The sequence below is a fragment of the Myxocyprinus asiaticus genome, chromosome 30, assembly GCF_019703515.2.
Source record: "Myxocyprinus asiaticus isolate MX2 ecotype Aquarium Trade chromosome 30, UBuf_Myxa_2, whole genome shotgun sequence".
NCBI classification, from domain to species: Eukaryota; Metazoa; Chordata; class Actinopteri; order Cypriniformes; family Catostomidae; genus Myxocyprinus; species Myxocyprinus asiaticus.
In genome coordinates, this window is record NC_059373.1 from 7,809,760 (window position 1) to 7,830,531 (window position 20,772).

At 39.4% G+C, this 20,772-nt stretch overlaps 4 protein-coding genes and 1 long non-coding RNA gene across 6 annotated transcripts; 2 read left to right on the forward strand and 3 right to left on the reverse strand.

Moving 5' to 3' along the window:
* Positions 1-3,389: 3,389 nt before the first annotated feature.
* Positions 3,390-4,399, forward strand: LOC127421117 (uncharacterized). The gene is made up of 3 exons (XR_007893935.1): positions 3,390-3,492; positions 3,685-3,702; positions 3,946-4,399. It is a non-coding gene; the product is annotated as an uncharacterized LOC127421117 (long non-coding RNA).
* A 1,569-nt stretch (positions 4,400-5,968) lies between these two features.
* LOC127421103 (proteasome subunit beta type-8-like) lies at positions 5,969-10,280 on the reverse strand. Its single transcript, XM_051663870.1, has 6 exons — positions 9,827-10,280; positions 8,942-9,083; positions 8,617-8,728; positions 6,813-6,942; positions 6,396-6,600; positions 5,969-6,149 (listed from the first exon to the last, which is right to left on the reverse strand). The coding sequence occupies exons 1-6, from the start codon at positions 9,965-9,967 to the stop codon at positions 6,061-6,063; spliced, it is 819 nt and encodes a 272-aa protein (XP_051519830.1). The 5' UTR covers positions 9,968-10,280; the 3' UTR covers positions 5,969-6,060.
* A 1,144-nt stretch (positions 10,281-11,424) lies between these two features.
* LOC127421101 (proteasome subunit beta type-7-like) lies at positions 11,425-14,829 on the reverse strand. The gene is made up of 8 exons (XM_051663868.1): positions 14,693-14,829; positions 14,332-14,425; positions 14,137-14,234; positions 13,109-13,249; positions 12,706-12,821; positions 12,481-12,539; positions 12,147-12,298; positions 11,425-11,778 (listed from the first exon to the last, which is right to left on the reverse strand). Exons 1-8 carry the CDS (start codon positions 14,752-14,754, stop codon positions 11,658-11,660), a joined length of 843 nt encoding a protein of 280 aa, XP_051519828.1. The 5' UTR covers positions 14,755-14,829; the 3' UTR covers positions 11,425-11,657.
* Positions 14,788-17,521, forward strand: LOC127421106 (proteasome subunit beta type-6-B like protein-like). The gene is made up of 6 exons (XM_051663874.1): positions 14,788-14,943; positions 15,470-15,540; positions 15,619-15,750; positions 15,893-16,022; positions 17,025-17,169; positions 17,261-17,521. Exons 1-6 carry the CDS (start codon positions 14,896-14,898, stop codon positions 17,386-17,388), a joined length of 654 nt encoding a protein of 217 aa, XP_051519834.1. The 5' UTR covers positions 14,788-14,895; the 3' UTR covers positions 17,389-17,521.
* Positions 17,522-17,655: 134 nt separating this feature from the next.
* Positions 17,656-20,621, reverse strand: LOC127421099 (uncharacterized). 2 transcript variants are annotated; one of them, XR_007893929.1, is made up of 2 exons: positions 18,827-20,621; positions 17,656-18,087 (listed from the first exon to the last, which is right to left on the reverse strand). XR_007893929.1 is itself a non-coding variant. In XM_051663867.1 (2 exons), exons 1-2 carry the CDS (start codon positions 20,449-20,451, stop codon positions 17,981-17,983), a joined length of 858 nt encoding a protein of 285 aa, XP_051519827.1. In that variant the 5' UTR covers positions 20,452-20,621; the 3' UTR covers positions 17,656-17,980. The 2 variants fall into 2 exon arrangements, 1 of the variants encoding a protein (XP_051519827.1); XM_051663867.1 differs by having other exon boundaries at positions 19,701-20,621.
* Positions 20,622-20,772: the final 151 nt, after the last annotated feature.

A 20,772-nucleotide genomic window follows, 5' to 3' on the forward strand; every position in this document is an offset into this window, starting at 1 on the left:
GAATTTTATTGTCATTTGTTTCATTTAATATTTAGTCCTTTCAGATGGAAAACATTTATACATATAAATGATGCGATCCAAAGTGCATTTGAACAGCAGTGAAACACTTTCTTACGTTGTGTTACATTCATACGAGCAGACAGAGAAGTACGTTTGAAGTAAGTTTGGAGCAGAAGAAATAGAAATGAACCTTGTGTAAATTGTCAGCTTTATGCTAAGCTAAAATGCTATTTCTAGCCATTTTACATGAACATGTTACCAGGCACAATCAAACATTTTTTATCAAGAAAATTTGCGTTAGATCATAATTTCTTTTTTTCTAGTAAGACCTTTGATATTAGGGCAAAAATCATATTCTTGGTAATAATTTTGTAAAAATCCTTAAAACAAGATTAATTCGATTTATCTTGTTTTAGAAACAACACTGCATAAGATATTTAGGTTTTTCAGAGAATGTATTTTTAACATGTTTATTTTGTCTTACTATACTGGCAGAGCTTTTATAGTCAAAATAAGTGAAAAGTAATCCAAAGTATTTAGAATACATTACTGACCTTGAGTAATCTAACAGAATACGTTACAAATTACATTTTACAGCATGTATTCTGTAATCTGTAGTGGAATACATTTAAAAAGTAACCCTCCCAACCCTGCATGTGGCAGCAGTGCACTGCATAAAATCATGCAAATACAGGTCAGGAGCTTCAGTTAATGTTCACATCAACCATCAGAATGGGGAAAAAATTTGATCTCAGTCGTTTTGATCGTGGCATGATTGTTGGTGCCAGACAGGCTGGTTTAAGTATTTGTGTAACTGCTGATCTCCTGGGATTTTCACACGCAACAGTCTCTAGAATTTACTCAAAATTGTGCCAAAAACAATAAACATCCAGTGAGCAGCAGTTCTGTGATCAGAAATGCCCCGTTGATGAGAGAGGTCAACAGAGAATGACCAGACTGGTTCAAACTGACAAAGTCTATGGTAACTCAGATAACTGCTCTGTACAATTGTGGTGAGAAGAATAGTATCTCTGAATGCTATTCTGAGATGGTCCAGTTCTCGCGCCAAAATTGTACAGTGTGCACCGGGCTTAAGACTTGACAACTTGACTAAAGCCTGTTATGCACTGTAAGATTTTTACAGTCCTTGTTGCTTGTCAGTCTGTACGATATGAATGCATATGGTCAACTGTGGTCCCAATCATCCCGATTAGTGAATGTGACTCACAGGAGTAGAGTAGAAGCGAAATGGTGAGATTTGTTGGTGGAATGTGATTTGCTTGGCGCAGTGCGAAAGCAGCGAGGCGATAGTCTATGTTCCGCGACTGCTACCGGGTCCTTGAATAATGTGTAACATGCGAGTAAGGGCAGCCGGTGGAGTTTCTGGTACCCCCCTCAGTAACATGGTGCCCCTCTAGGGAGTTGGTGCCCTACGCAGACTACATAATATGCATATAGGGAGCACTGGAACTGATAAGACAGTCTGATCACAAATACAAAATATTACAGATGTTGAGAATGAACGTGAGTGGGAAAGGTAGCCTACAGTGATAAGCTACCACAAGCAAAGATTAGTTGTGGAATTAAAGACTTGTGGCCCGAAAAATGACAAACTTCTGTGTAGCTGATAATATATTGCGCTTGCTAATTTCATATGGATACTGCACAAACATGGCATAGATTTCAATAATTGTATCCAATTATATCTGCTGATTTTCATTAAAACGCCCCATAAACGGGTTAATTTGGTCCAGAACATCGTTCCAGCACCTTCGATTCTAAGAAAAATAAATGCTTGTTTGTCAATCCATTCAGTTTCTTGTATTCTCTGATGCAGTTTTGTTTGATTTGACAAACAATTCATTTGACACATTCCATCTCTATTTAGTGAGTGTACCTGTTCAAAAATATTTAAAGTTTGTTATGCTTTGCTCTAGTCATTTGCAGACCCTGGTAGAGTATAGGCTACAAGAGCGGCACGAGACCGTGCACCCCCACGTACAGACACACGTTCCGCTTCTGTATTACACCGTGGTCCGATGCAATAATTTCTTTATTTTCATTTTGCAAGCTCTGTACTTAATTCAGGGAATAATGCTCTCATATTGCAAAAGTGTTACACTTTTCTCCAAGTGTTTTCAGCTTATTAAATATTCTTATATAAAATGAAAAGAAAAACATTGAAACAGCTTGAGTAGAGTGATAACTAGGCACAAATGTTGCTATGGTGCAGATGCAGAGCAGGTTTCTTTCCTAGTGAAATGGGTTGCAAGAGGAGTGGACTGTCTCATCTGGCCATCCTAATAGCAGTCACACTATACAGCTGCAATGCTACATTTCTGACACTGCCAGAACTTCAGAGGCTAAAGATCATCACAAAGGCTATTAATTGGCCATTGGTGAAAAGGTCACACTGAACACTGTAAGACTGCCGACTTTGCCCTACAACAACAGAAAACCTTAAGGATTGCCAAAATTCTGTCAGCAGAATCGTGGCCAAAATCATACAGTTTGCACCAGGACTAAGACCTGACTACAAACAATAACCAATGAAGGACAAAGGAACATGAGGGCTATAAATACAGACAGGGGTTAACAAGATAACAAGACATCCAATTACAGACCAGAACTAATAACAAGATAACAAGATTCATGAACATAAACCAATGAGAAGACAGGACTAATAAACATGGTGAAACAAAAGGGTCACATGACAGTCACATGACAATGAAGAAATCAGGAACATAACTAAGACAAGAAACCAAAACTACAATTCAATGTAAGAGTCCAAGACACGACACTAAAGAACATGTTACAGACATCATCAATGAGATCAGGACAAACAATGGTAAGAGTGATTAGATGAGTGGACCATGAATGAAATGGTTAATTTTTTAAAGTTTTTTTTTTTAGTGTTCTGCTGACTGGGAATGGGTTTTGTCTCATTAAATTAATCCAAATGATGTTTTTTCATTGAAAACAGTCAAACAATTTTAGAACAAGGATGTTTACAAAAAAATACTAATTTAAATTACTGAAATAAGATTGTGTTTTTTAATCTAAAGAAACCATCCGGTATATGTATAAACACCTTGCCCTGCCACAATCACAAAACAAACATTAAAGCACAAAGTAACATAATTTGGCTCCTACAACGAAACCATGAAATGTTTATGAAAATCATTATTTGGTTTTGCTCATGCTAACTGTATATGTTCTTACAATACATATTAATATTGTTCTTACAGTATATACAGTAGTTGTAAATATGCTATTCAGAACATAGACATCACAATCAGAATTTTTTTGTTTTTTTGCCTTTTCTTCAGTTCCGGTTTCTAACATTGTCAGGTTCTTCGAATAATTTGTTGTATTCTTCTGATTAAACAGGAAATTCTCTTCCTACTGGCATCATTGTTGGTGTTGTTGCTGCTGTAATTCTATTGACTGTCATTGTTGGCATTGGTTATATGGTGTATCGGAAGAAGAAAGGTGAGGACAGACACTAGTTAGGGTTAGGTTTTAGAGTTAGGGATGTTTTTTTTTAGTCTATTATACTAACCTTACAATGTTTCTCACATTTTTGTGCTGCTCTGATTGTAGACTTAGTTTGGATACTGTTAGTTTTTTGTTGATTGGGGAAATATGCTGAACATATAGTCCATATCTCTGGTTGTTTTTCAGACTTCAAACTTGTCAGCGGTAAGTTCCTCTTAATGACCATTTGAAGTATATGTATCAATAACATCAATGTAAAGTTATTTTATTGGGCACTGATATGGTTTATATCAGAATGTTCTTATATCTACAGTAAATCTGTATAGCAATGTTTTGATTCACTTCAGCTCAGGCAGATCCAAATGTGTAAGTGTGTGATTATTATACACCAGTGCAATTGTCTGTCATGTAAAATGACCTAAATGTAGTACTTTATATATTTTACAGGAATATGAGACATCAGGTGCGTGTGTCACTGATTCACCAGGCTCCCTCTCTCACTCCACACTCCGCTCTCTCTCCCTGAATTACTAATTGCTCACACCTGATCCCAGTCCAGCACTCAATCACATTCCCTCCACAAATACTCACCCGGCCACTTCATCGAGGTCTAGTCTCCCCATGGAATACAGATTCACTTACCTGCTGCTAACCTGTCCTCTAGCGAGGTCTACAAAGTTCCTCTCCAGCATCTCCAACGATCTGTTTCCCCTGTCTGATGTTTGTGAGTGTGGCCTATCATGGACTCTCACTTCATATACGTATACAGACTGTTATCAGTGCACTGCTCATCATTTACTGTTCTACTTCTGATACTTGCCTATTTTATTTATTTATTTATTTTTTTTCTGTAATAAGACTGATTTGCTTTTTGGTTCAGTATTAATTAAATTGGACAATACTGTACATTTAAATACATCTAATGATTTACACTTTCTTTTAGTATATTGGTTTTCTTTAGTTTTCTAAATTGTTCATTTCGAAATTTGTATGTCACTATAGTGACAGAAGAAAAGAATATATACAAATTATTGATTTGTACACCATGTATGTGGGTGTTTTTTTTTTTTTTTTTTTTGTCAAGTCTGACTTTCAGTTTAAGAAGATAAAACTTTTTATGTAATGCCATTTAAATAAACTTTAAAATGTGTTTTAGGCTTTGCAATTTATTCCTTTGTATGGGATTCATGGGCTTTTCTGTCTGTATATTTTCTTACTTGGATGGTAAGCTGTAGGATCCTGCAGAATAAAAATTTATCCTTAAATATGCTGTACTATAAAACATTTACATGAGTACCTGAACAGTACAGTAAAATATTTTATTTGAGGTTACCAAGTCTAAATTCAGTAACATGTTTTTGCATATAGGTTCTCACTGAATTGTCATGAATCCTTGATTTAACTGATTCAATTGATATTTTGCAATTACAAAATCTCAAATAAAAATCTATAACTGTGATTGTGGTGGTTCTAGCTATCGCAGAACGTTAATTTAGTGTGCTATGAAGAAAGCAATATAATTACAGATCCAAATAGCTATAGCGATAGCATTGGTTGGTCTTTAAGTTTCCCATTTTTGATGAGAAGGGAAGAGGAAACAATAGTTGTGCTCATTTCATTATATGGTGCCTAGTTAAGTTTAGCAAATCAATTAAAATAAGATTTAACAATATGAAAAGATGTGCATGATATTCTGGCAATAAAATAAATGATTCAACCTTAAAAGCCATTAGATGACTCCTATTGTCTTTTACTAAATAATTTACAGTAATTTATGTAAATTATTTGATCTGTTGAGCTGTATTTGACCTAGTCACCACATAAAACAAATGTGATTTGATACATCACCTGCTACACTCAATTCTATCTAGCAACCTGTGGTGCATCATATTACCATTGGCCAATGACTAGCTGAGCATTACTCTTTTTCCTACAGAATTTCAAAATGAAAGAAGATAAGAATATCATGTAGATAAAAATTGTGTAGATAAGAATATCATGTCTTTATTATGTCTTTTTAATGTTTAAATTGAAAAATATATTTAAAACTGGACATTCATAAGTTGTTCCATGGTTTAGGAGCTTCCATCCTGCAGTTACATGGTGGTTATGGCCCTGGTACTTTGGTCATATGAGAAAATATGATTTCTTGACAGTTTAGCAGTAACCTTTTCAAATAAAATTATACTATATGTGTGTGTGTGTGTGTGTGTGTATTATTATTATTATTATTATTTTCTCATTTAAAATGTCCTAAAATTTTATGGCACAAAAGGCACTTTTTTTTTTTTTTTTCCAGAAAATGACCCAATTAGTACTAAATTGGGTGGATTGAGGACAAAACAAATACAGGGGCTTCATTTGTCCTGGGAAATAAACATTGGCATAAGAGTCCATAATTTCTTAAATGAATAAAAGAGTGACAGGAAATATTATTTAAATATATAACAACGTATGCGCCAAAAAAGTCTTCGTTTTTTGAACAGTTTATTGTTTTACTATGTTAAATACAGTAATAAAACAGTGAGTTTGCACTATTTGGAGAGAATGTGTACAGAATGATTAGAACATTCCCTTCTTATACTGGTGGATTAACTCTGACACATCCTCCTTACACACCTTAATCCAGCCATCCTCCTGCATGTGATAAACTAAAAGAATTGTAAAAAAAAAAAAAACGTAATTAGCACATACACACACATACAACAACTTGTACATTAACAAATAAAAAAATTAACTTTTTGGGACAGATTTTCTAAAGAGTGAAAACCAGTTCCATTACTTCAGTTTTGAAAAGGATATTGTCTGATACTAAAAGTGCTATGAATAAAGGTTTTTAGACTTAAGATAAATGTGATTTATAGAATTCTAAAAAATCAGGTACTGCTGGTACTTACGGTTGACCACGCCACCAGAGTAGGCATCTCTGTGTGTGGCATGTGCAATGCCACGACGGCCCAGCTCATACGCCTCCTCCACACTCATATCCTCACGATAACCGCTATCCACCACACCATATGCATAACTGTTCCCACAGCCAGTGGAAAACATCCGCCCAGATAGACGGGTGCCATTGTCATCGACATAGTACAGGCCTGGACCCTGATGTGGGAAAAAAGGGTTTGAATAAAAGTGTATGGTGTGTATAAAAGTATATAGTGTAAGGTATGTGAAAGAAGATTGCATAATCATTACACATAAAGATTATGAGACACCAGATCTTAATAAAAATATTACAAAATAATTAAAGGTTAAGAGTACACTGAAATAGTGCGAATTAGCCAAAAAAGAAAAGATGCACACACAAACTTTACCTGTTTGTCCCAGCCACAGATCATGCTCCCCATAGAGAGGCCCATGCCTCTGTATCCCAGCATCATGTTAGACAGCAGCTTAGAGGCTGCAGACACTGAGATCCTCTGCTTGTTACGTAATTTATAAAGTCTGTTTGTAAAAACACACACATAGGTACATATTAACACATTAAAAGAGGTTCAAACAGTGACATGATAGCCTGAAACATTTCATACTGTTTGGCATGACAAACCAAAACAAATGTAAAGGATCAGAAGAACAGAATTGGCTCCTGCACACCTGAATTTGTAGAGATAAAATCACATAGTGATGGTGGAAATATTCTTGGGCCACTGTGTCATTAATTGTATAAGCAATATTTAGATTTCTTTTTTTTTTCTTTTTTTCTTTTTATACATTATAGAGCCGAGGAGGGCGGGGCCGGGCTGGAATGACGCATGGCCAGTCCCCAATCAGCCTGATGGGGCGCGCGAGGGATAAAGGCGGCCGGGGACGACAGTTCGAGAGAGAGAGAATTACAGGCAGCTGCCCTGTGTGTGGTTATGTTTGTGTTTTTGGTTAAGTTGTTCATTAAACTATTATTTATATTCTCAAGCCAGTTCTCGCCTCCTCCTTTCCCTCTAACCCCCTTACACTGGTGCCGAAACCCAGGAAGGATGTGGGATGCCCGTCGCAGAGTCCTCGACACTGCCGTCCACCCAGGGGTGCGCTGCTGCCATCTGCCGGGGGACGGAGTAGCCCGACCACCCGGACGCGGGGAACGGCCGCCGTCCGCGAGGCGCATGGGGACTGGACTCCTCGACCGCTTGGAGCGATGGAGCCGCTGCCAGAGGCGGAGGAGTGCCCTGCCATGCCCCAGAAATGCAGAGGGGTTGAGAGAAGACCGCCGTCCACGGGGGGAGGAGGGAAGCGACTCCCCGACCGCCTGGAGTGGTAAAGCCACTGCCAGGGGCGGAGGAGTGTCCCCATGGGATGCCGGGAACGCGGAGGGGCGTTCTGTCCGCTGGGGGTTGGAGGTCTGACTCCGGTCCGCCCGGAGAGGAGCGGCTGCCGTCCGCCTGAGAGGGTGGAGGAGTGATCGAGGACCACGCGACAGCGCATCAGAGAACCGGTGAGTGAGTTTCTTTTTCTCTCTCTCCTCTCTCTCTCTCTGTCACTCCGTGTTGGCCTTTCCCTTGCCTATTTTGTTGTTTTTTGTTGTTGTTGTTTTTCCCCTCCTGTCTCCTCCCAAGTCAAGGAAGGCGGGGATGACCCGCCGGCAGTCGGGGCACAAGGTATGCCCCCCCCCCGGAGAGGAAGGGGGGGATGTACATCATGCCGGGGGCTCCCCGGCCTGAGGCAACACCGGGAGGAGTGTAGAGCCGAGGAGGGCGGGGCCGGGCTGGAATGATGGACGCCCGGTCCCCAATCAGCCTGATGGGGCGCGCGAGGGAAAAGGCAGCCGGGGACGACAGTTCGAGAGAGAGAGAATTACAGGCAGCTGCCCTGTGTGTGGTTATGTTTGTGTGTTTTTTGTTAAGTTGTGCATTAAACTATTATTTATATTCTCAAGCCGGTTCTCGCCTCCTCCTTTCCCTCTAACCCCCTTACATACATGTATAAGTATTTGAAATGAGAATAAGAAAAAACATAGGATAACATGCCTTCTTCCTACATTTTCAACAATGCTCCTAATAGATTGTATTCACAAGAATTTTTAAGGCAGTACTTCTAATGGTACTTGACTGAATACATTTCCTGACACATCTAAACACAAGCATGAGGTTGTAACTTCATCCCTTTCAGATACATGTTGAGACAGACCTGCACTCTTTAGCCAGCAATCTCTCCCAGTACTGACAGTCTGCAGCGCTGCCCGACATGGTGCCCAGCAGGTAAGGGTTGATCTCAATCACTTTGTTGGCCTCCTTTGATGCTAAAACACATTGGGAGAAAAAATGATGATTATATCAGACAAATTCAGTTTGAAATGGTCTTTGATTATTGTCTTTTAACCTGAATGCAGTTGTTTGCACGACAGAATCCCATAAATTTGAAATACATACCATGTATACAATATTGCTGAAAGATCAGTTTTCCTTTGAATAAGGCAAAAGATTGCACATAGAAAGCTGTAGGTTGTATTTACCAATGTATTTGCCAGCTGATGCTCTGGAGTCAACGGCCACAATGACTCCATGGCGGAACTTAAATGCCAGTGTTGTGGTGCCATGATTCAGATCTATGGAAACGCCATCCTCACAGCTACATGATTTCAGAAACTTAGAGGGCTGATGGGAACACAGAATATGTATATTACAGGACATCTTATATATTGTTTGATTGAATGTTTGCTTGTTACTATGCATTGTTGAGACCCTGCCTCCCATGTCTCAATAAGCTAACCCTGATAGCACAGCTACATCTCCCAGACGTCTATTTGATGTGTGTGTTTACATCTAGAAGACATATTTTTTTCAGGTTGTTTGCTCATCTGCAATACGTCTAAAAGATGTTTCCTCTCGGATGTTAATAAGACATTCAGCAGATGACTTTGAGACGTTTATGATTTAGAGTGTTTGTAAATCTGATCTTTTTAAGATGTTTAGCAGATGTTAATTAGATTCTGATGCTTTCCAGATGAAAAGATCTAAAAACAGACATCTCAAAGAGGTACATGTGCTATTTGGGAAACAATCTGGGGCCTGCAAGACACACATACTTCCCATATCATTTTATTAGAAATGATAAAGCTGAAAATTATCTGTTATGTGTTCTATGACTGCTAATATATAGGGGACGGGTGAAAAAACATAGCTATGTGGTTGACATAACATGACCAAGTGGAATGAACTTGTCCCATAATGAAATACACCTGCTAATGTTTCTGTCCCATGACTCGCAAATCCATTTACCATTAGTGTACAGTACTTCTAACATACGCAAAAGTAGGAAATAAAATGCTAATGCATATCTTATTTTGGTCAGCTGGATTAAGGATTACTTTATTAACATCGATAATAAAGTTACTTACATCAACTCCGACTGGTACCGCGAATTCTTGACATTTTGCCCCAAAACTATAGTGATTCGACCGGCCGAGAAGGTGCGTTTGCTTAAAACCAAACTGTAGTGCGGAATTATGTTTAAATCCACTGACATCCAGGAGAGCCATTCTCTTTATCAAGCGAGTACAATTAATAAAAATAATTAAAACAGTAAAAGTAAAAATGCGGACTTTTTTTACATGAAGGAAATACGATCTCTCCACGGAAGACAATGATCTCGAAACCGAAAGGTTTAGAGAAGCTGTTAAAATAGTTTCGATTACGAGCACTCTGTGAAGAATGCATTAATTAAAGATATAAACATTTAACTTATAACATCTGTAAATTAATTTATTCTATAAACCTTTTGTATATGTTATTTGAGATTATTTGAGATTAAACGGATAATTTTGTTGGTTTTATTTGAGGAAAACGCTCTACACTGTCTGTGGACCAATGGTAACCCATGTCTCTCAGCATCATCGGTGTGTAGGTAAACTTGTGCGATGCAGGTTACAGCCAGGTGTCATATTTATAAGGAAACGTGGGCTACTGTACGACACACCCTTATGCAAAGAAGTATTAGCCTACTATGGCGCTAATGCATTAATGCATTAAACTGCTTAACAAAATACTGTAATATTATTTGGTGTTTCTCTAAATGATCTGAACCTTACTATCAAGTTTTTTTATTTTTATTATTATTGATTATCCTGTGACAACCAGCAATCTGTTGTATAATTGTCTCCTACTTGACATTTAGCTACTTCTCTCTCTCTCTCTCTCTCTCTCTCACTTGTAACTCATTTAAATTTTGCACTGTTCTTAATAATACTCAAAAGGAAACTGCAAACAATAAGTAACATAATGCACTGTTATATTTCTTACCTTGCAATTGTGATGAAAAAGGACACAATAAACAAAAGGATAACTGCATTCTTTTCCATTTTACCTTCTTTTATTTATTGTAACAATACTTTGAAAATCACATTTTATAATGGGAGTCAATCAGTTGCTTATTGAAAAATGAGGCTCTGAATTTTCTCACCTGTCACAGTTGTGACCACTTACATGCTTATTTGTCCTGTGAGCATGATTTCTCTTATTAATAAATCAATGATAGACCCTTTAAACATTATATGTGGCAAACATGGCTGTTGCATTATGACAGATTTTACTTGCTTCCTTTGATGCAGCTTTTACACAGACATCATCTTTCAGAGGGGCACAACGGAACTGAATAGCTCTGGTCATGTGACTATTTGCGACACCCATGTTAAAATGTTCACATAAAATCGAGACATTCTGGTCAAAATTGCAACTAATACAGTCTGGTCAAAATGTCACTGGGATTAAAGGGTTAAAGTTGTTTGACTGCTTTAGTAGTTTTGTAAAGCAATTCTGCCCATTTTCAATCATTAATAAATCCAACTGATATGTAAGTCTTTAAAATGTAATAATAATAATACAAATTGCTTATAGCCTAAAATGTTTCAACATTCAATTGTATTTTTTGTATTTTTACCAGGTTCTGTTCTTGTATCTAAGTTAAGACTTATTTGTGTTAATATAAAAAAATCTGTACATTGGAAATTGTAAGATTTTATTGATTGTATTTTATTGATGTTGCACTTTATGCTCTCTGCACTTAGCACTACCAGTCATGGAATTATAGATTATGATCTTCAAGAGACATAAAAAGTCATTTACAGAAAAATCTGAGTTAACATCAAGACATATTTGTTATGTCAAAACAGTATTTCGTTGAAAAGATCACTCTTCAAGACAACATTATGACATCAAAATGTATTTCATGGCTCAACTGGATCCTGCTGTTTCCATCATCTGAACCGTCTCATGCACCAACTCCAGCTCCAGTTGAGTCACTGTTTTAGATAAAACTGGGGTTGTGCCTGTCTTATATTTATACTTTGCTTGTCTGCAAGATAAAGACAGAGAGATCAATATATTGCTTATATTAGGCATTCTGCAAATTTAAAGTGATAGTTCACCCAAAAATAAAAATGTTGTCATCATTTACCCTCATGTTGTTACAAACTAAATTACTTTCTTTCCATTGAAAAAAGAGATGTTAAACAGAATGTTAGCCTCAGCTGCCATTAACATTCATTGTATGGAGAGGGAAAAAAAAAAGATACTACCTAACACATGAGGCTAACATTCTGCCTAAAATCCCCTTTTCTGTTCCATGGAAGAAAAAAGAAATCTGGGTTTGGAACAACATGAGGGTGACTAAATAGCTGGTTGTGTTACTTTATGTAACTTTACCAAGCATGGTTGTATTACCTCTTATAATTATATGGAGACTCTTTGTGAGGCCTGATATAGTCCACCCCTTCTTTTGTAATCACACACAGGTCTATGTTGTTGCCTGAACCCAGGTCACTCATGATGCCTGCATGGATGGCATCACTTACCAGTGCTTTGGCCTCCTCCAGCTATAGGCAGAATGAATGATAATAGTAATAGAAAGTATCAGATCTGGATAAGGATGCTGCTGCATGTGACTGAGTAATTTTGTAGATATCTAAGTACTTTTATGCTGAAGAGATGCTATAGTACAATCATTTTCACAATAGAAATATTAAAATTAAGCAAGTTCAACAAAAGAGCAACTTACATCCATATTTACTTTGAATCTGTCCTCCAGTATTCCCATAGCAGCTAGATCACCAGATCCTGAGTAAAAATAGAGAAACATGGTTGTATCATGTTCACTTAAGAACTGTTGACATACGAGCAACAACACATTGTGAACTGTTGTGAAATGCATATATTTATCTCAGTTAGCAAATTCCTTATCAATATGCTTTATCAAGATCATCATTTGGTGGCACATACATACCCATGGCTAGATATGGCACCTTGTCCATGCTCCCATAAGGGCCAACTTTGTACAGGTGACTGCCAGTGCAGTCGACTCCCCCTAAAATTAGATTAGCGCCAATCATACCTCGATACCTGAGAAATGAGAGCACAAGTAATTAAATTTTAATATTAACATTACAAGAGCATGTTGATTTTTTAGAGAGTCACATCACATATAGACGAACACATTTCTGTCTAACTTCTGTGGTACAAACATACACATTCAAACAATATGACAAATAAAGATATTTATACAGCACAGATAGAAAAGTAGGAAGTTTGCAGTAAGTAGAGGTCTTGAGAACTGATATGTCATGGTTGCATTCTATGTATTCAAACAAAATATCAGACTTTATGAATCTCATCCCTCACAAACACACCTGAAGAGCATGTCTTGTAGAATGTTTACTGCCATGATGAGTCTTGGGTTCCTGCCACTGTTCATGGAGAATATGGTGAGGTTTGATGACAACATATCTGTCGTCTTCTCTGTGTCTGCTGCTGTTCCGGCTCCACAACAACTTACACAAAGTACAACATATTTCTTGGCTTATTTTCTTAAGTTCTGAAATGACATTTGCTTCAAAGTAAAAAATTCACAGAAAAAATACAATGTATTTTATTTAACAGGAACAAAGGATCTTTAAAGGGTTAGTTCACCCAAAAATGAAAATTCTCTCATCATTTACTCACCGTCATGCCATCCCAGATGTGTATGACTTTCTTCTTCTGCAGACCACAAACAAAGTATTTTAGAAGAATATTTCAGCTCTGTAGGCCCTCACAATACAAGTAAATGGTGACCAAAATTTTTAAGCTCCAACAAGCACTTAAAAACAGCATCCATGTGAGTCCAGTGGTTTAATCCATGTCTTCTGAAGCAATCCAAACAATTTTAGATGAGAACAGACCAAACCTCCTTTATCCCTGTACATCTTAGCATTGCAGTCTCTAGGTACATCATGATTTCAAGCTCGATTACACTTCCTAGTGTTAGACACATGCGCAGATTGCTAGATGGCACTGGGAAGTGTAATCGAGCTTGAAATCTTGATTGCCAAGGAGATGCTTGAATCTGATGTCAAGATTCATTGTGAAAAAGGAGTTACATTTTTTGTCTGTTCTCACCCAAAAAGTGATTAGCTACAGAAGACATTGATTAAACCACTGGAGTTGTATGGATTCCTTTTATGCTGCCTTTATGTGCTTTTTGGAGCTTTTAAATGTTGGTCACCATTCACTTGCATTGTGAGGACCTACAGAGCTGAGATATTCTTCTAAAAATCTTCGTTTGTGTTCAGCAGAAGACAGAAAGTCACACACATCTGGGATGGCATGAGGGTGAGTAAATGATGAGAGAATTTTCATTTTTGCGTGAACTATCCCTTTAATCCCAACTGTTACTTACTATATATTAGGTGCAATGTAGTGTATCTTAGCACACTTTTTGTCTGCAACAACTTCATCGGAGGTGGCTCTTGTGTCTGCTCCCAAAACTACACCATCCTACACACACACACACACACATTGAATAGTTGTTTGAGTTACAAGCAATATCCAATATAAGACATATTATTATGCTTTGCATATATTTTCTGGTTACCTTATAAACCACCCCAGCAATGGTGGTACCTGTTTTCATGGGTTTTGGTGCCTTGATTTTCCCCTCCTCTAACCCATTCTCCAGTACAATATTTCTGAAAGGAAATATAGGAGTTTATAAAGAATTTAGCAGGTTATGACAGAACAATTTCACCAAGGTTTACAAAAGTTGTTCCTCTAATTAGATACAACAACAGGATTGTACGTTTTATTTTTAAATACCTGAATGAAGTCTGAACTGTATACTTTCACTTTTGTTCAGCCAGCTTGAGGCCAATGGTTATGGCTTGCAAGAATACATTTCTACATTTTACGCACAGTATTATCATTACATAACTGCGTATAGCCTATTTCTCAATTACCTTGTGGAATTTTCGAAGTTAAATCCCGACAGAGGAGGCTCGAAGACGGAAGAAAGAGCCATGTCCAAAACCCAATGCCATCCACCGAGGAACTGTTCTCATTGAAATGCGCGTGAGCAATTTCATGTGAACGCGCAAATCCATAGTAGAGAGACTCGTGCCCGAGAGACGTTCATCCGAAATTTCTATGTTGAGATTTAATAATGGAAAGGCATCAGTCACACTCCAAAATTAAAGGTGTCAGCACAGGTGTAAGTATTTAATATGCTTATTATGCACTGAACATTTTCAAGATCACCTTTCGTCGTTGAGTGTCGTTTGTTTGGGTAACTGACGTGAACGCGTCTGCGATTAGGCAGGTGGTGATGTTTCTTTTTTTGTCTGAGAGATTTTTGTAAGTTTAATATAGCCTATTATATGTTCGCTTCAATATATTACTGCCTGTCTGAGTGTGATGGTGAATATGCAGTTTTACTAAGTAACACGAAGTGCAAAGATACTTTCACTTTCATCAGACGAGTATGACGTGGATTTATTTTGTTATTTAAATGTATAATTTCTGAATACTTGTTTCTGTTAATAGACGTCTTAAGACCATGGCTCTAATCTATTATGACACAGAAATTCCACTTAGCTCACGCATTCTTTGCACAAATATTAATAAAGGAATGCATATGCTTCTGAAGAATGTGGCTTGTTGTTGGTACCATCATAAAGGCTAAACTAGTCAATTGCATACAATGATGACGTTTTTTATTACAATTCTTTATTGGTTAGACCACCATTCTTGCTGTTAAGTTCAATGGAGGAGTTATCATTGGGTCTGACTCCAGAGCTTCAATGGGAGAGTGAGTATTTTACAATACAATTGTTTATTCTCCTGCACACTTTTGCACATTTTCTAACACTATAACCTTTACTTACAGGTCCTATGTTTCATCAAAAACGATCAACAAGCTGATCCAGGTGCATGATAGAATATTCTGCTGCATAGCTGGATCACTGGCAGATGCACAAGCTGTTACCAAAATGGCCAAATTTCAGCTGTCATTCCACAGGTCTTTTATATTTCTGTAGCATGTGTCACATTTCTCTAGTGTCCAATACAATAGGCAAAAGAAAAACTAAGGTACAGTAGGTGAATCATTGTCTGTGGCTGTAAAATGTCATCTCAATCTGTTGCTCTCTCTGTTTCTGTAGTATTCAGATGGAGTCTCCTCCATTGGTGAAAGCTGCAGCATCAATTATGAGGGAACTTTGCTATAGCAATAAGGAGGACTTGCAGGCAGGCTTCATCACAGCGGGTTGGGATAGGAAAAAAGGACCCCAGGTAATGCGCTGCTGGGCACAAAGGTCAAATAAAGTGCAATGGTTTAAACATGGTGTATAGTTCAGCATCAAAGTCACATGTGACTCTCACATACTCTCAAAGTTCTGTAGAAGTCCATCCTTAAACAATATAATTAAATATGTAATGTATAATATCATTATCCTTTAATTTTCTGTAATATTGTTGTCATTTTTCTCTATCACAGTAATGTTAGAGGGATCACCCAAAAATTTTTCCCTCTCATGCCATCTCAGACTCATATGACTTGATTTCTTCTGCAGAAGACTAACAAAAATATTTTGAATAACGTATGAGGTGTTTGTTTCCATACAACGTAAGTCAATGGGGTCCAACATTTTTAGTGTTTACCATCAACTTGTTGACACAGCACATGTTAACGACACAGTACATTTAAAAAATACCCCCAACCCACGACTATTATTTTAACACGTGTCTGCATTTTCAAAATAGCCTAATTGGACATGAAAACCGTGAACTGGCAACACCGTGTCTGGTTTGTGTACCGCACGTGTCAAGCGTGAGTAGCTGCGTGAACGAGATCTCATGAACACACAAAGGAGACTGTGGATGTCAAGATTTATTCAGAATAAGGACATATATTTTAATCTGCTTTCCCCTAAAGCAATCGTATCGCTTCAGAAGACATGGATTAAACACCTCAAGTCGTACGGATAAACTTCATGCTGCCTTTATGTCCTTTTTGGAGTTTAAACATTTTAGACTATATAGACTTGTATTGTATGGACAAAAAAAAAAAAAACTCAAACAATTATCAAAATATCTTTTTGTTCTGCAGAAGAAACTCGTATGAGTTTGAAACGGCACACGGGTGAGGAAATGATGAAAGAATTTTCATTTTTGAATGAACTATCCCTTTAAGAAAATCAGCATGGTTTTATTCTCTACTGAATCCAATGTTATACAAATTTCTAGTGTGCACTTGAGTGGCACTCTCTTTTGTAAACTTTTGTCTTTGCACAGATATACACAGTGGCTTTGGGAGGAATGCTGCTAAATTTGCCTTTCACCATTGGTGGATCTGGCAGCACGTATATCTACGGTTATGTAGATGCCAAATTCAAACCTGACATGAGCTTAGAAGAAGCTACACAGTTTGCCACAAATGGTACAGTAGAACTGGGGGGAAACTGGATCTTATAAATGGAAGTTCCAAGACATTTATGAAAAAATGATAAATTATGTCTCTATCTCCACAGCTTTGGCTCTGGCTATGGGTCGGGACAATGTTAGTGGTGGCGTGGTTCACCTGGTTGTGATAACTGAAGCAGGAGTCGAGCATATTGTTGTTCCTGGAAATAAACTGCCCAAGTTCCATGATGAATAGGATAACCCAACTGGACAGCTTTTCCAAATATCACTAATTTGTGCTTAAATGTGTGCAGATTTAAGTATTTTGAGACATTAAAATCTTACTTTCAACACACATTTCGTTATTCCTAATAAATATACAAAAGTGTCATGTTGTACAGTGTGATTTTCCCTCTACGTACTTATTTTGCATATTTGTCAGTTGAATATTTTGTCAGTTTGAGATTACTCCATTTTCTTTACAGAAAGAATTTTCCATACTGAACTTCAATTTTTATATGTTCACAAAGACAGTCAACATCTTAAATGATCTGACTTGATGTCCTTTCCTCATTGTCTGACTGTGACACTATGAAGGGTCATTGCCCATCTATTTATTTGTGTACCTTTAACGTCATCCTTAAATCTATATCATGGACTTCAGTAAAGAATATGTGAATGTAAAAAAGGTTCAGGTTGGGCAGATAAAGGAGGAAGCAGGAACCGGTTTCCACAGTTCATGTGAGTCTGTTTTATTCACAAATAACTAGCAATCGCTGTACAGATTCACTTAAAACATAAGTGACGGCATTTCAGCATCACTCAAATAAACAGTCCACTTTTCAGCTTCACACAACACAAGACTCTTTCTCAGGGGTCAGACACAAAGACTCTGGTCTGTCTGTCTCTCTCCTCTCTCTGTGAACTGGCCGTCTTTCATCTCCCCCAACTCTCACTGTGAACATAGAGATGGTAATTAGTCACAGTTCATCTCAGGTGGATGTCCTTACTGCTCTCTTTCTCCCCAGACAGGCACTTGACCACGCCCTCACCTCCACATACCCCCACCACCCAACTCAGGCCAGGGGAACTACCGTCGCCAGGGATACAGGGACCGCCTCTCTCCATGGTTTTAGTAGGTTGAGGTGGTAAATTTGACAAGCCCCACCCCTATCCATACGCTCTACTTCATAATCGACTTCCCCAACTCGCTGTATGACCTCAAAGGGCCTTGCCACTTTGCGAGTAATTTAGAGCTCGATGTGGGCAGAAATACAAGTGCTTTATCTCCTGGTGCAAATTCCCATAGCCGAGCTCCCCGTTATACAGCCGGGACTGACGTTCTTATGCTTGTAGCAAATTCTCCTGTGATAGTCGCCCCAGTGTGTGGAGATTTGCTCTCAGGTCAAGAACGTATTGAATTTCATTTTTGCTTTGTGAAGGTCCCTCCTCCTAGTTTTCCTTCATGACATCTAACACGCCATGGGGCTTATGCCCATATAATAATTAAAATGGAGAAAACCCCATGGAGGCTTGTGGGACCTCTCGTACTGAAAATAACGGGTTCGATCCACCTATCCCAATTCCGAGCATCTTCGTTCACAAAAATATCATATTTTTTAAGGTCTTATTAAATCCTTCGACCAAGCCATCCGTTTGTGGATGGTACACACTTGTCCAAATCAATTTAATACCTAATAATTCGTACAGCTCACGTAGTGTACGTGACATGAAAGTAGTTCCCTGGTCAGTGAGGATTTCTTTCGGAATCCCCACTCGGGAGATTATTCTGAAGAGTGCCTCCTCAAACCTACGTGCTGAGATGTTGCGAAGAGGCACTGCTTCCAGGTATCGCATTGTGTAGTCCACCAGAACCAAAACAAAGCGATGCCCATGTGCTGACTGTTCTAATGGCCCGACGAGATCCATACCAACTCTGTCAAAGGGAACCTCGATCAATGGAAGAGGGCGCAATGGCGCTTTTGGAGTGACCAGCAGATTCACCAGCTGACATTCGCGGCATGTCGCACATCACCAGCTAACATCCCTGCGAGACGGTTTAGTGTTTTCCCGTCCCAAATGACCCGCCATTGGACTATGATGAGCCGCCTGGAACAACATTTCCCAACGGCTCCTTGGTACTAACAACTGGGTTGTATCCTCTTTTGTCTGAGCGTCCTGCGTCACTCGATTCAACCGATCATTTATAATTGAGAAATACGGATATGTGAGTGCAATGCAAGGCTGAAGGCACTGACCATCAATTACTTTCACTTGGTCTAACGCGTGCTTAAGAGTCTAGTCTTGTGTCTGCTCCAGAGGGAAATCCCTGCGGGAATTCCTCTAAGGGCTGGGGAAGCCTCCCTTACATCATCCTGATGTGGAGCTGACATAGACGGCCCTGGCTCCGCCTCCCCCATCAGCACATTGCACACCCCACACCGTCCCACTGTATTACAGGACCATCCTGGTCTTGGGGGACTGTTCCACCTTTTCCAGGGGAACGGGATGGGTCGGAAAGGAAGGGAGGGGGAGGGAAGACAAGGAGAGAGAAAGAGAGAGGCTCACCGGCCCCCGGGTATGCCGCTAAATGGTCCTCCGCCAACTGCACTGCTTCATCCAGTGACGACGGTCGGTGGCACTGGACCCACTCCTCAGTTCCTTTTGGTAGTTTGGAGATGAATTGTTCCAGTACCACGAGATCGATGACGCCCCCGACGTCACTGGGCTCCTCGGCCAGCACCCACCACTGGCAGGTGTCACAGAGCTGTTGAACGAAGGCAAACGGGTGGCCGACTTCGCTCAGCGTCAGGGTTCGGAACCACCGGCGATGCTCTTCAGGACTGTGGCCGACCTGCTGCAGGATGGCTTTCTTCAGCTCAGGGTACCGCAGGAGGTTGTCGACCAGGAGTTGTTGGGCCGCGAGTTGGGCCTCCCCAGTCAGCAGCGGTAGGAGGTGGACTGCCCATTGCACCCGTGGCCATTCCAGAGCTTGGGCCATGCACTCGAAGAGCTCCAAAAAGGCCTCCGGCTCATCTTGCGCCCCCATATTCACCAGCGTCACTTGGGGGTTCGCTGCTGCCAGGGTCGCGACGTGCAAACTCCCAATCTCCGCAAAGCCCGTCGGTCCTCCTCTTGGCCTCGAAGGAGCGCCTCGAAGCGCTGTTGCTGCTCCGCCCGTAGATCCATGAGGGTCTGGTGTTGCTCCTGTGGATGATGATGACGGATCAAAACATTTCCTCCAGTGGCGAAGACGACTCCATAGCAGCGTACCTTTCTCCTTATCCTGGGTTTTGGCACCAGTGTAACAAAAGTTCATGTTAGGCAGATAAAGAAGGAAGCGGGAAGCGGTTTCCACAGTTCACGTGAGTTTTAATCACAAATAACCAGAGATCGCTGTACAGCTTCACTCAAAACATAAGACGGCTTTTCAGCTTCGCACAACACAAGACTTTCTCTCAGGGGTCAGTTATGAAGACTCTGGTCTGTCTGTCTCTCTCCTCACTCTGTGAACTGGCCATCATTTTTTTATCTCCCCCGACTCTCACTGTGAACATATAGATGGTACAATTAGTCACAATTCATCTCAGGTGGATGTCCTTACAGCTCGCTCGCTCTCTCTCTCTCCCCAGACGGGCGC